Source organism: Mesitornis unicolor, unplaced genomic scaffold, assembly GCF_000695765.1.
Source record: "Mesitornis unicolor isolate BGI_N332 unplaced genomic scaffold, ASM69576v1 scaffold16237, whole genome shotgun sequence".
Lineage (NCBI taxonomy): Eukaryota > Metazoa > Chordata > Aves > Mesitornithiformes > Mesitornithidae > Mesitornis > Mesitornis unicolor.
Window position 1 is genome coordinate 23,781 of NW_010194464.1, and position 15,722 is coordinate 39,502.

At 35.1% G+C, this 15,722-nt stretch overlaps 1 protein-coding gene across 1 annotated transcript in view; it reads left to right on the forward strand.

Moving 5' to 3' along the window:
* Positions 1-15,301, forward strand: part of POSTN (periostin, osteoblast specific factor) — a 22,475-nt gene extending 7,174 nt beyond the window's left edge. Inside the window, exons 3-15 of the mRNA XM_010187813.1 lie at positions 1,976-2,040; positions 3,847-4,004; positions 4,650-4,814; positions 5,620-5,766; positions 6,683-6,824; positions 8,161-8,373; positions 8,533-8,667; positions 9,539-9,687; positions 10,224-10,360; positions 11,124-11,254; positions 14,412-14,542; positions 14,707-14,809; positions 15,193-15,301. Of these exons, the coding sequence (XP_010186115.1) occupies positions 1,976-2,040; positions 3,847-4,004; positions 4,650-4,814; positions 5,620-5,766; positions 6,683-6,824; positions 8,161-8,373; positions 8,533-8,667; positions 9,539-9,687; positions 10,224-10,360; positions 11,124-11,254; positions 14,412-14,542; positions 14,707-14,809; positions 15,193-15,275 (1,759 nt within the window). The 3' untranslated portion in view covers positions 15,276-15,301. The remainder of the gene's footprint in view (positions 1-1,975; positions 2,041-3,846; positions 4,005-4,649; positions 4,815-5,619; positions 5,767-6,682; positions 6,825-8,160; positions 8,374-8,532; positions 8,668-9,538; positions 9,688-10,223; positions 10,361-11,123; positions 11,255-14,411; positions 14,543-14,706; positions 14,810-15,192) is intronic.
* Positions 15,302-15,722: the final 421 nt, after the last annotated feature.

Genomic DNA, 15,722 nt, shown 5'->3' on the forward strand with positions numbered 1-15,722 from the left:
AATTAAGACTGCACTCTTTCATAATTGCTCATGGTGTGAGGAGGAGATATTTTCTATTCCATGGAAGGAGAAAATATTTTCTCACTACAAAGCAGTTCACACAGTTGGGAGAACATTCTAACTCCTATTCTACTACATAATTTTATTTAATCAGATTTTTTTATTAGCTCCTGTTAGGGATGCAACAAGGACGAAGAGTATAAGGTTAATTTTCTTATTAGTTAGAAAATCTGTGTCATAAACTGTATGTTATTCTTGCATATCCAAGAAATAGTCATTCAATTAATTGCTTTAAAGAAGAAGACATACATTAAAATACAAACACATTCAACACATGGCTTCTCAGTTGAAAAGATTTGCATATGGCAGAAGGGTGAATGTGACATGTATGTATATGTAGATGATGGGATGGAGACAAAATATTTTCACTGAACAGAGAAGTCAAAGACTATGATTTTTTAAAAAAATATTTACTCTTCACCAGCTCTATCAGATTGCTGTCAATTACAGAATTATAATCCTCACTTCTAAAATCACGCTGTGTAATGCTATTGCTCTTACAGTCTACTTTATTTTTTAAAAAAATAAATTCAAGTAGTTTTTATATTGAAGGTCTTAAGTCCCATTTTTCATTTAAATAAGCTGTTCTTTTTAACATGTTTGTGGTTAATGTTTTGTCAGCTTTAGTATACGAAAAATGAGAGAAGTGTACTCAGCTGCCACTAGAGTCTACAGATTAAAAGCTGGAATGTAGTGGAAAAGACTCAGCAAAAATCATTCAAGGAATTAGTCTTCAGAACTCCAGCCTTGCCAACATCAGCTAGACCTATAAAAATAAATCTATTATGTAATTTTTCCCTGTCATACACAGTGTACCATCATTTGAAAAGCAATATCTGAAGTCTAATGTCTTAAAGTTTGTTTTAGGCTTTGGTAAGATTTTCTTGACGTTCCCTCTTCTGAGGAGTCAAATTCAACTCTGCGATAACTTTAGTGAATTTACACTTTCATGTAAGAGGGAAGACTTTGTCAAGCAGATCTATGGTAGAGCTTTTATTTCTGTCTTATTAATTAAGAAGACATACCTTATAGGATCATCAGTGTTAAATTGAGGGTTACAGTGTAGAATTAGCAGTTAGCCCCAGTTTGCTGTTACATATAGCTTACATGTATTCAAGAATGGAAATATTTTATTGACATCATTATATTACATTTCCTGGTCCTTGATATTGCTAAATTCTATGTATGCTACAATGACATGCTGTTTTAACTCTTTTTGATTTGTTAGAGTCTCGTTTTCATCCTTACTACATTTAGAGAGAACTTTCTTTTGTGTCCATCCATCCAGTCTTTAGTGACTTCCTTCTCTATAACCTGCTTTACATTCTTAATTTTCTCTCTCATTCATGAGCTTCTTCAAAGACTTCCTTGATAAACTGAGGCTCTACCATACCACTTTCTATCACCATACAATCCACAAGACCTTCCCTTAAATATCTTTTTAGTCCAATATCCAGTATAAAGGTGGTCATTTTAATTTCTATTTAGTTAATTTAATGTTTTTCTTTTTCTTTAACAACCAATTCCTCTCATTGTCCCCACTTCTATTAGTTTTTCTTCTCTTCAACCTCAATTAATCTCTTCAAAACAGACCAGTTAAATTAATTTTCTTTAGCTGCTGTTCTAGTCACATAATGTTTCAATAACTCTGCAGGATTTCCATATACTCTCCCGTGTTCCTTCCTAGCACTTAAACTTAACAATGGCAGTCATTCTGTAAAATCAAAAGCCTTGCATTTAGTAAAATATAGCCAATTGGCAGTCTGTACAGAAAAGGCTGAATGATAAAAAAGTGATAAAGATCTGGAGAGTGTGTACTTAGCATTGAAAAAAAAAATAATAAAAAATTAGACTCAGCTAATATTAATATACACTTGTCCTGCATATTATTTGTGTTTTTGTCTATATCCCACAGAACTGTCTTATATGAGTGCTGTCCTGGCTATATGAAGATGGATGGTACAAGAGGATGTCCTGCAGGTACAAACTTATTTTCATATGGATGAATCAGTATATGAGAAGCATTACAGCACAGGAGACTTTCAAAGGTGGCCATCTTGAGAAATTATTGCCTCTTTTTAAGAATTACTGCCTAAGAACACACAGTTTCATTTTCACACAGTCAACACAGTTAAAAATCAGCTGGCACTGAATTTGATCATGTAGTTTAGGTTGAATTTCACAGAATCACAGAATCACAGAACGTTAGGGATTGGAAGGGACCTCAAAAGATCATCTAGTCCAATCCCCCTGCCGGAGCAGGAACGCCTAGATGAGGTTACACAGGAAGGCGTCCAGGCGGGTTTTGAATGTCTCCAGAGAAGGAGACTCCACAACCTCTCTGGGCAGCCTGTTCCAGTGCTCTGTCACCCTCACTGAGAAGAAGTTTCTTCTCAAATTTAAGTGGAACCTCCTGTGTTCCAGCTTGTGCCCATTACCTCTTGTCCTATCATTGTTTGTCACCGAGAAGAGCCTGGCTCCATCCTCGTGACACTCACCCTTTAAATATTTATAAACATGAATGAGGTCTCCCCTCAGTCTCCTCTTCTGCAAACTAAAGAGACCCAGCTCCCTCAGCCGCTCCTCATAAGGGAGATGCTCCACTCCCTTGATCATCTTTGTAGCCCTATGCTGGACTCTCTCCAGCAGTTCCCTGTCCTTCTTGAACTGAGGGGCCCAGAACTGGAATTTCTCAGCTCCTTCCAGTTTCTGGGTTGAAGAGGATTCCAAAAGCTGCCAAATTCCTAAAGCTGCCGAAGAACTTTTATTCTTATTTCCATCCCACTCCAGAATGACCTAAAGCGTACCAGTGAGGTCAGAAACCCAGGACATGAGATGTGGCATATCTAAATTCTGTTTATTCCTTTTCTTAAGAAGGCTTTAATTTTATTTACTAAGAGTGTTATAGGTTTTAAATAAACCAAGAAAGAGTGAAAATTAAGACAAGAATTCTTGATTTGTGCTATTTGTGCTATTCTTTATTGCATAAATAAAATTAATTTCAGCCGGGAAGAATAATCTGACAAGGAATATATAATTTTAGATCCCTATATCTCAACTAATCTTTTTACATTTAGTAATAGAGTTAGGCGTATCTAAGGCAGAGTTCAGTTTGTTTAGATGAATTAATCTGACTTCCTATGTTGACATTAGGATGAGGTTAGTCGCACTTTAGAATTGGCTGTTCTTCTTCAAGACTATAAAAAGCCAAGAACAACTAGCTTGCATGCAGATGCTTCACTGTTAGATGCCTAGAATTGGGAGAGATTAATCTTGTTCTAATGTAGCCCTATTTTAGCTGTGAGATTATGATCATTCTTACTCTCTGGATGAATCAATACAACTCATACACTGGAAGAAGAGCAAGAGGCTTCACAAGAACAATTCTGGTACACTATACCCAAAGTAGACTGAAATTTTTGTGATTATAGATGGAATTTACTCATGCCCTTTCTCAAAGGTCCCCAGTAGATAAACTTCCATTTCAGTTGCGTTTCACACAAAACAAAACTCTTTTAAAGAAAACATTGCAATATTCACTTTTGTTTGATCTAATTTTTCAGCTCCTTAAGCAAGCAAAAAAAATAAATAACAAGCAGATGTGTTTGGATGGTTCTTGAGTATGTTGACAATGGAATTTTAGTCTAAGCAGATTGTTTTCATATTGATTTAAACAGTTTCAGAAAGGCAATACTATTGTACAACCGAAAGAAACCAAGTAGAATTGATTGTAAGAAACTGGATAACTGAAGAGTTTACAGTATTCTTATCTCATGTTTATTTTAGTTGCTCCTATTGACCATGTATATGGTACCCTTGGTATTGTGGGAGCTACCTCCACGCAGCAGTATTCTGACATATCAAAGCTGAGAGAAGAGATTGAGGGACGAGGATCATTCACTTTTTTTGCACCAAGCAATGAAGCCTGGGAGCAATTAGATTCAGTAAGTGTGTATGTTTGTGTGTGCGTGCACACGTATGTTAAAGTGTGTTTCTCTTTTAGCTATTGTTTTAGCTGCAACAGCTAGTCTGCGATAAGGTAGAATAGAAACAATATTGATATTTTAGTTACAAAAGGACATTACACAAGTTATAATAAAATAATTTGCATTTTTAACATGCATTTCTAAAGCTTGAGTCTGAATTTGTTTTCAGGAGTATTAAGTAACTACAAATGTTTCTTATTTAAGCACTGCCAATAAAAATATTAATATTGGTAGTGTTATTAGCATAGTTTTGGGATAACTGACAGGAATTCCAGCAATTGAATTATACAGAGTATAATTGTACTTTGTAGTGATTCAGTTGTCCTCCTTTTAGTCATGCTTTGAATTAAATAAATATTGAATCAAATCTCTTCCAATGACTTGTCTGTGATGAGACCTCTTGTCTTCCATTTGCGAGCAAATCAGACTAAAGCATCATTTAAGTAGAGCCAGACTGATAGTTATCAAAGTCATGTCTCCTAACAGGAAATACCCATTGTTGAATATATTGAAAGTATATGTTAAGGTACAGCAGTGTGTACATCTTTCTGACTGGAAGAATGTTTTCAAGCTTCTAGTTAATTAAATTCTTTTCTTCTTCAGGAAATACACAGAAATTTGGTTGACAATGTAAATATTGAACTGTATAATGCTCTCCATCATCACATGGTAAACAAGCGCATGTTGACAAAAGATCTTAAGAATGGCATGACTCTGGTGTCTATGTATAATGACCAGAAATTGCTTATTAACCATTATCCTAATGGGGTAAGTGTATTCTCTTTTTTTTTCCCCGATATAATTATCCAGTTATAGCCATTACTCTTTCCTTTATTTCCTTCTATAACTAACAAAATAGGTTACAGAAAGTTTAACATCTAGCAAGTCAGTTACCACTGGCACAAATAAATAAATTTTCTCTTGAAGAAATTTTATCTGCTGTGTAGACTAATCACTAAGAAAGAATTAATGAACATGTGCTGTTTGCTGTTTAGAGATCAAAGTTCAAATGAGAATGAACTTTCTTCCTAAAAGACAAAGCCAAAATATATGATCATAACAAATCTGAGAAAAATCTACTATTAGTTTTCATCTGCTTACAAAATGATATTAAATCAGATCTTTTATGTTAATTGGACTACATGGTTGAATCATTTAAGATTTTAGGGTAGACACATCCATTATTTGGCTTCAAAAAGAAATCTTTTTTACAAATGCTAGAAATCTCCTGGTAAAGTCACTCAACTGTGTTGCCTTAAATGCATCAAAATGTTTATTTACCAATAAAATCACTGTATTAACCACATATAGAAAACAAACCTGAATAATTGCAATAAGAGATAGAACATGAATATGAAATCAATGCAGCCTGAATAAATCTGCTGCTAACTTTCCAGAAGCTTGTCAGTCTTTCAAATCTCACAAGGTTTTACTTAAAATTTGTATTAAAAACTGAAAAGAAACAACAGTGAATACATAAAGTGCAGTGCATACATTGCCAATCTGTAAGAATGAGATTCCAATTATATGATCAAATTAATGCTTAATCTACTGCCTGATTTTTCAAATATAGGTTGTTACTGTTAACTGTGCCAGGATCATCCATGGCAATCAGATTGCTACCAATGGTGTTGTTCATGTCATTGATCGTGTCTTGACCGCTGTTGGAAATACCATTCAAGATTTTATTGAAGTCGAGGATGATCTTTCATCTCTAAGAGTAAGTGGACAAAAATAAAAATACTTCTCTAGTGTTTTAGTTTTAATTCTTTCTTTTTTTTTTGTGCATGATGCTTGGAAGTAAGAGGGCTTAGTTCAGTAAGAGACAGAAATAAATTAAATTAAGAACTTTGGCTAATATTGCAAATCTAGCTATATAAAAAGGCAAAGTATATTTTACATAAGGAATCTGCTTGTGCTTTTTTTGTGGATCAAATAAGACCACATCAATAGGACAGAATATGTTCCTGTACATAAAAAAGTGTGTCTTCTCTTCAAGTGCTGAGGTAATGAAATGTGTGAGTATAAGTTACACAGTGTCTGTTGCTAGACAAATAAGAATAGTTTCAAAATGGGTGATAGAAAGTGGTAAAACACCCAAATAAATTCTAGAAACTGACTGAGAAGACTTCAGCACCTCTCTCTCCACTTCCCCTCCTCAGGAAACTGTAGAGAGCAATGAAGTCACCCCTCAGCCTCCTGTTGTGATGCAAAACCTCCTACTTTTATTTAATCAACTTAGTCCTACACTTGTAATACGTTTGTTATCATTTCAAGGGCATATTATTAGCTTCAATAGACTATTGCTTTGATCTAATTTGTCAAAACCTGAATGTTCACATTTTTCAGTTATAAATTCATACCATAATAACAAAAAATTCTGCTCTTTTGTCACCTCTATCAGAATTTATGGATTATTGTGCACTAAATTAAGGAGATAACTCAGTATGTGATGGTGCAGGTTTCCCACAAAATTAATTTTTTGTTCTTTTTTCTCAATTTATTTCTTCATCTTTCTATAAGACTGATCTCAGTCTAGCATTAGTGTACCTGTGGGCACCAGGTGAAACTAGATAGATAATGTACTTCGGTAATATTTTAAATAATCTGCATTAAAAACCAGATTTCTTTTCTAGGCTGCTGCTATCACATCAGATGTCTTGGATATTCTTGGAAGGCCTGGACACTATACACTCTTTGCTCCTACTAATGAAGCTTTTGAGAGACTTCCAAGGGGAATCTTAGAAAGGATCATGGGTGACAAGGTGGCTTCTGAAGGTGTGTAACCTTTTTTTGCAAATGAGAAATACAGATGTAGGTCAGGAGGTAGAAACTACATTATCCTACTAGCTCTGAAATTAAGCACCAGTACTTTCATACATATTGGAGGAGTTATTTCTTCTGTCTATGACTTTTCCTGAAGGATTTTAGGAATCACCTAAGGATTCCTTTAAGGATTTACCTTAAGGATTCAAATTCACTGAAAACTTAGTTTCCAAAACAGTTTAAGGGAAACTGTGAAAATATAGATGCATTGATATTTCTAATAGTTCAGTTACATAGTCCCAATAGGGATTCCTGCCTCTAGAAATGCAGAGCTATCTGAATGTGGGATTTTCTCATAGCTTTCTCATTAACAGCATTTTCATACTGAAAGGACATGTTTTTGTAAAAGGCAAGTTCTGCCCTGCAAGCTGAACTGAATTCATACTATATATTCTGACAAAATATAACAGTCAGGACACTTACTCTTCCAAGAAATACAATAAAACAAAATAATAATTGTGTCAGTCTGTTATGTGAACAGTAATTTAATGGATCACTAAGAAATGGAAGGCTACATTTCTATTCTCATTTAAGAGTTCCACTGCACTAAACAAGTTCTCCATCATAGCCCGATTAAATCACTGTACAGTATCTCAATGGAAAATGATAAAAAGAGGAATCTGGACTAGTTTTAATGTGAGACAATGACTGAAAATGGAATCCTGAAAGAGTACCTTTTTGATATGGGTTTTAAATTGTTTTTTGATACGGCTTTTAAATTGTTTTTTTCAGTTTGCTTTCAGGAATTTTTGGCTGATTCTTTTGGCACCTACAGACAATAGTACACTGAAACTCACTTATATAGTATGGCATAACAACTATATATATATATATAAACATAATTTAAAATTATAATTTTTGCATCTTTATATTTTTCTATAAATATTTTTATGTCTTTGTAGATAGATCTGGGGTTGACTTTGCATAGCCTATAGTTTTTTATATTCGGAGGTCCATTTGGACCATATCATCTGCAGTCACGGAGTTATACACTCTGTTACATGCAGATCACAGCATAACCAGTATAGTTTTAATAATATAAGGGATGCCAGAGATTTTTAACCATAGACATTGTTTAAAAGGCCTATAATATCAGTTCTCATAAATAATTTTCAATAATCTGTGCATGCAAATAACCAAATATGATAGATAAGCTAGTAAACTATTAAAAATAGTATAAGTGTAATAATTTATCCCTACATGTGAATTTTATGTGTGTATATATATATATATATGAATGTATGTGTACAAACACCTATATATGAACTTCCTGCTCTTTTCTTTTCAGCTCTTGTGAAGTTCCATATTTTAAATACTCTCCAGTGCTCTGAAGCCATCATGGGTGGAGCTGTCTATGAAACCTTGGAAGGAAACACAGTTGAAGTTGGTTGTGATGGTGAAAGTCTGACTGTGAATGGAGTGAAGATGGTGAAACGCAAAGATATTGTGACAAGCAATGGTGTTATCCATCTCATTGATGAAGTGCTAATTCCTGATTCTGGTCAGTGATGTGTATGAAAAACTTCTTACACTGAAGATGTTTTCTACAGTCTTTCCTAGATTCTTTTAGATTTATTGTTATGGAAAAGCATGGACAATCCAAATCAGGACATTAAAAACTTGTGTGTTAAAATACCTGTTCTTGTTTGTTTATTTGCAGCCAAGCAAGTCATTGAGCTTGGGGGTGCTCAGCAGACTACTTTTACAGACCTGATGGCACAGCTAGGACTGGCATCTTCTCTAAGACCAGAAGGCCAATACACTCTCCTGGCACCTCTGAATGGTGCTTTCTCAGGTTAGTAGCCCTAAAAGATTATGTCCTGAATGTCAAAATAAACAAGAATATATACTACGCTGATAGTTTTCCAAATAAGTATCAATATTTTTTCTAAGTTCCAAGGAAAGTGAGCCATGGAGAAATAGAGAGATTCCTTCCTTTCAAAATGTACAACATCCAGAAAAAACAAAACAAGCCTAACTACCAGACTGCACAGCTTGTTTTTAGTGGTATCACTTGTTAATGTAAATATTACCACTAATACAAGATGCAAAATAAGCACAGACAGATTGTGGGAAAGGAAAGATATTAATGAATTGCCGGTTCCATTGATCTTTGTATTATTCTCATTAGATTTGCAACTTATTTATTCTCAAACTTTATGCAAGAAGGTCGGTATTTTTTCGTACAGTAAAGCAGAGAGAAACTGATACAAATAGACTATAAAACAGGTGTTTGCTTATTTCCAGAAGCAACCACATGGGCATCTTGCCCTATCCCCAAGGATTTGTGCATTAACTCACCACCACAGATGCAAATTTGTAAAGGTTTTAAGGTGCCTGTGCAGAAAGTCAAAGTTGTAATAAGAACTTCAGCAGTAATTCAGAAGATGGCACAGGCCTGCATATAAATAGTCTGCCATATTAGTTTAATAATTAATCAGGAATGTGCCAAAAAATGATGTGTGAATTTAAGGAATGGCATTTTGCAGAAACTATTTAACAAATAATTTTTTGTGTGCACAGATCTATCCAAGCCTTAATTCAAGCATTTCAAAGAAAGATTCAGTATTTCCATGGTCTTTTAATACAGCGTCTACAGTTAACTTTCTCTGAATGAAAATTCACTATACATATCACTATATATTAATATCTAACCTGATTTGTAGATGACACATTAAGGTTGGATCAACGTCTTCTTAAAATGATCCTGCAGAATCACATTATAAAAGTGAAAGTTGGACTCAATGAACTGTACAATGGACAAGAGCTGGAGACAATTGGAGGAAAACTGCTTAGAGTCTTTGTGTATCGCACAGTAAGTGAATGGGGCTTTCTGATAAAATGTATCCCAACTATTAAAATAATGATTCATGAAAAAAACAAAAGCTAATGCTGAATGAATCCTCCAACGTTTATCATTATGACCATCTAGTAAAAATCTTTATGCATTTAAGCTAGGAAAGAATGAAAATCTGATTTTCTGTGGGAACTTTGCTTGCATGGAAGACTTTGGGAAAAAAAAAGAGGATTCCAGATTTGGCACTCCATTAATTACAAATTTTTAAAGCTAGTTTTTAGAACTAATTAAGAAAATTCTCAAGGGAAACAAAAAAGAAATCAAGTTTGGAAATACTTGCACCATATTAACTTACTTGAGATTTTTCTACTTTTGCTTTCTCAAGCAATACCAGATTTCCTGGCAGGAACATAAAATTTGACTGTAGGAGATACAGATGAATATTATTTTTATATTAGGAGCCTTTTGGGAATTATGCATCCATCTCATTTTATCAAATATTTTTAAATATGTGTCATTGTGTGAATAGCTACACATATTTCTTTTGTTATCAGGCTGTATGTATTGAAAATTCATGCATGGTTAGAGGAAGCAAAGAAGGAAGGAACGGTTTTATTCACATCTTCAGACAGATCATCAATCCAGCCGAAAAGACATTACATGAAATGCTGAGAAATGACAAGCGTTTTAGGTTCGTAGCAGTTTTGACACCACCAAGATTTTCCTACAGAGGGTAACTGTGTATGCAGCACAGCTGGTCAGAGAAATGTTTGTGGACTTTGAGTTTTTGGATTTTAGGGGGCAGGGAGGGCAGGGAATGGGTTATTACCTCCTCCTCAAAAAAAAAAAAGGGGGAGGTGGGGAGGAAAAAGTGTTCTCCTCTAGCTGTATGCTGAAAGGGCTCCCAGACTTTGGAAGACTGCTAGAATGGTTGTTGTCAGCACAGAGGAGTCAGTATAGAATGGGAGGAGTAAGAGGACAACAGGGACTTGATATCTAGATCATACATCCAGAGCTATAAATGCAGCAGAGTCTGGAAGTTTAGTTAATGGGTAGTACAATTCCATATGAGTGCAGCATGACTGCATAGCTTTCAGTATGTATTTCTGTCAACCAACTGTATCTCAGTACTAAAGAGCAACTGCCCTTGGCATCCTCCCTTCATCTCCTTGAGCCGTGGGGATTTTATTCCATGAACTGTGCTCTGATCCAGGCAGGTAATATTTTTTTTGTTAAATCTTTTTACCTCAGTCTACTATTCTTAAGACTGGTTTTTCTAGTATTGTTTTCATGTTCTGCTGTCTTTATTCCTGGGAATTAGTGAGAGTGCTTGAAGATTGATACACAATCAGAAAAAATGAAGGATCTAAATGAAGGATCTAAATGAAGGACCAAAATACAGTCAGTCCATTTCAACAGAATGCATTTGTGTTTTGTCTGTTTGTTGTAAACAGTGTTTTCCTCAGTCTGGTGAAAGCTGCAGATTTAGATGATGTTCTGTCACGGCCTGGAGAGTGGACTCTCTTTGTTCCAACTAATGATGCCTTTAAAGGTTTGACTGATGACGATAAGGATATATTGATAAGTAAGTAACATAAGAAAAGTAGAAATATAAGCAAAGGTAAAATTGGTAGGAAAGGTGTTTAGTGTATTTCTTACACAAAAAATGTCTGATAAAACAGTTTACCTTTGGCATAGATTAGGTCAGAAGACTTTCCTAAATTAATTCATTCTTAAGCGATAGAAAAATGTCTTTGGAATAAAGCAGCCAACCTGAATATAGATTTATATTTCATTCCTTGATATATTATTCCGTGGTGTAATTACCTTTCAAGTTAAAATCTTCATTCATTTAATTAGCTTTGACTTTCATCATTCAACCTTGCTATAGATTTATTAAACTGAAGTCTCTTATATAACATTCCTTCTCTAGTTGTGACCATTGCAGTATTGACTTTCAGAGCTTTCCTTTCCTTTCTCTTCTCTTCCTCCACCCAGTAATCTCTGATATCACCTGTACTCTAAAATTTAGGTATTGAATATATATTGCTAAATGCCAATTTATGTAATTTCTTTCCATTTTATACTTTTAATCTCTGGAATTATATAGGTTTTTCATGAGATTTAACAGTATTTTTTAAATGCCATGCTTTATTTCCATAAGAGAATAAATGCACAGTGAATACTTCAAACTCTCCTGCAGAATTTCTCACTAGAGGGGTAGACTATGGCCACAGCACTATAAATATTTCTAGTTTATTTGAAAGTAATGTGAATCTGGCCTGTGGATAAGTGTGAAAGGAGTGGTTGCCTTGAATCCCACATCCAGAAACTTCTTCTCAGTGAGGGTGACAAAGCACTGGACCAGGCTGCCCAGAGAGGTTGTGGAGTCTCCTTCTCTGGAGACATTCAAAACCCACCTGGACGCCTTCCTGTGCAACCTCATCTAGGTGTTCCTGCTCCGGCAGGGGGATTGGACTAGATGATCTTTTGAGGTCCCTTCCAATCCCTAACGTTCTGTGATTCTGTGATTCTGTGATTCTGTGAAAGTCAGTCACACTTTCCATTCCTGCACTTTTCAGATCAAAGTTCGAAGATATAGAGCAAAATCCCACAAATCCTTAATGACTTCAAAGGGTCCAGCTCAGACCATTGATAAACAGCAGCTCCAGCTCTATACAGCCTTTAACTCACTAATGAGGAACTGTGAATTTGAATTCTCTCTTCAGCCACTGAAAGTCATGATAGTTGTCTAAATAATCTTCTAGTGTGGTATGTCTCTAGTGATCAACAGTAAATTAACAGATAGCCTAAATGGCTAACACAAGGCAGCTATAAAATGAAATTAAGCTTGTCTCAAGGCTGTGAACTGAAGCAATGGGATAAATATCATTGCTTTGATTATGTTGGACTATATAGTTATTTTTTTAACTAAGATTGAGTTTATCAGGACTATTATTTTGTACTTCAACTCACAACTTGACTATTTACCCAATGCCCATACCATTTTGGATTATTTCTATGACTAAGAATACAACTTTATTTCTGTTGTGCTTCTCAAGGGACTTTATGTACTAGTTTTTCCTATCATTGTGACTCAGTTTCTGCTTACTTTCCTTGGCTGATGAGATTTTAATATAATCTCCTTTTTTGCAGCAGCAGCAGAATTTCTATTTTTTGTGTGAGATTTCTTTCTGGAATTCTGTCTTGGTTTTCTTTAAAGACATTTTGTTGGTTTCTCCATAAAAAGTAAACCTTAAAACATGTATTTTTTTAAGGAATATAAAGAAATAATTTGTTTATCTGTAAGAAAGATACAAAACAAATATTATTTATAACCAGTAGAATCATTGTGGCAGAGGTAATCTGGTAGTTTGTGAAAGCAGCTTTTGAATGGCCATGTTTAGGCTTTTACGTAACTTGATGCTATATTTATAAATAGTCCAGTCACAAAATCTCAGTGCTAATTTTAATATGAAGAAAAAGAGCATTTAGTTGTACTTCAGTAGTAAAGTGAATTACAGTAATATTAGTGATCAAAGCAAGTAGATTTTTTAGAAGTGCTCTACTTAGTACCCTATCTGCTGGGCAGGTTGTGGGTATTCCTACAGCTCATCCTATAACTGAACCTCCATGGACTCAGAGCACCAGGAAGCCCTACCATGACACTAACCTGGTCTACAGAATCCGTTTCCTTTTCAAGACAGTCTTGAAAAGATTTCCTTTTTTCTTTTATTCCCAATTTGGAATGTCAAACTAAACTTTGGAAATCATCCCTAGAATAGTTGGGCGTTTTTTCCCTTTCCCATCTTCTTCAAGCTGTTCTCTGTAAGAGCAGACAAAACTAACACTCCAAATCATAGAATCATATAATGGTTTAGGTTGGAAGGGACCTTACAGCTCATCCAGTCCAACTCCCCTGCCATGGGCACGGGCACTTCCCACCAGACCAGGTTGCCCAAAGCCCTGTCCAACCTGGCTTTGGACATTTCCAGGGAGGAGACATCCACAACTTCCCTGGGCAACCTGTTCCAGTGTCTCATCACCCTCACAGTAAAGATTTTCTTCCTTATATATAGTCTAAATCTACTCTTTTCCATTTTAAAACCATTACCCCTCGGTCTGTCGTTACTTCCCCTTGTAAAAAGTCCTTTCCCAGCTTTCCTGTAGGACCCCTTCTGTTTTACCTGAAGGAAATAGTGACTTTCTCCTGTCCTAGATGGGAAAATATGTGTCTATATAAAGAGTTGCAAGTTATGTCCAGTCATCTCAGAAGGGTGTTGTCACAAGAGAATAATTACATTGTTACTGATGGTTCTCTTTAATTACAACAGTGTTAAGGCTGTAGTTTGTTTAGTAGCTTGGTGAAATTTGGTACTGCTGACTGCTTAGTGGTCCTGAAATTATGATGTTAGCAAATTATTTGTGGAGTATATTTAGGAAAAGGGCAAGAGAATGTACAGGTGCAAGCAAATAAGAGAGAATAAACAAAAAGTGGGGAAATGCTGGCCACTTTTATTTTGGAGTTCTGATAGCATCTTTCTGATTATGTTCTGAGTCCCTTTTTGTCATATAGTTGGCTTTTTCTCTTTATCATCATTTTAACAGATTCAAATTATATGTGTTTATGGTAGTTTCATTCATACCACGCTTAATTTGGGCTCAAGTCTATGTGAATTTCCAGAAAGAACTATCCATTACAATTTAATTTTTACTCTTACTTTTCTTTTGTTTTTGCATAGGAGACAAAAATGCTCTCAGGAACATTCTCCTTTACCACTTAACACAAGGAGTTTTCATTGGAAGTGGCTTTGAGCCTGGTGTGACAAACATTCTTAAAACTATCCAAGGAGGGAAAATCTACTTGAAAACAGTTAAGTGTTGAAAAAGTCTCCCTAATACAGTCTTGTAACAGGGATTTGACATTCCATCTCTGTCCACATGACAGAATGGGATGCATTTCTCTGAACATTGTACTAGGGCTTTGGGTTTTTTAATGTCCCTGATAACTTGTGTTCTTTTTTAATCCTTTACCAGGTGAATGATACTCTTCTGGTTAATGAACTGAAATCAAGAGAATCTGATCTCATGGCAACCAATGGTGTCATTCATGTTATTGATAAACTCCTATATCCAGCAGGTGAGTATTAGTTTATGGAATTTATATACACTCTTCTGAATCGGTTTACGTGTTATGTAGGTGCAATGACTTAAAAAAAGTTAATTTCTTTAAAGAGATGATTCCTATGTGGAATAAGAAACAGAAATTTTACCTCACTACTCATTTTGTGGAAGAACCTTACTTGAAACCATGGCAGCTGTTTGAAATTTTATTAAAGTCAGGTATATATGGAAGACAAGATGCCATTGGCTATCTTTTCCACTAATATGGAAGAATGTATATGTTCGAGAACACCCATGTGTGAGTGTTTGAGTGTGATTTCAGTGATCTCCTGATCACTGTAAATGAAAGAAAAATAAACACAGATATGTTTCCTCTTACATGCCTTTTTCTGTTGTCAGATCTGCCTGTTGGAAACGATCAGTTGCTCACAATCCTGAAGAAGTTGATTAAGTACATCCAAATCAAGGTATTCCTTAAATAATGATCCCTACTCATTTTTGACAAGATCTGGGAAACCATGTCCATTATCATTCATAGGAGTTTCTCTGATGCCTCTGTTTCTTCAGCAGGCAACTCTTTCAATAGCTCCCAGTTACCCAAATGCAATCATGAATGATTCACTGCACACAACTGTTACCTGGTGTTGAAAAACATGATTTCTAATTGTACAGTATTTGCATTTGGATAACTCCAATATGAACTGGCCCAAATCTGCTCTTTGGTTCAGGTACACTTTATCATTCCAGCCAAATAAATATCTTCTAAATACTTGAGGCAATCCCTTTTTGAAAGAACTATTGAGTGGCTAAATTGCTATGTCATTAAACCCACCAGCCTTAATATCCTGTGAGGAAAAATAAGCATCTTTTCTATCTCAATCTCAGCTATCCTCTATTCTCACAGAATCACAGAATCACAAAATCACAGA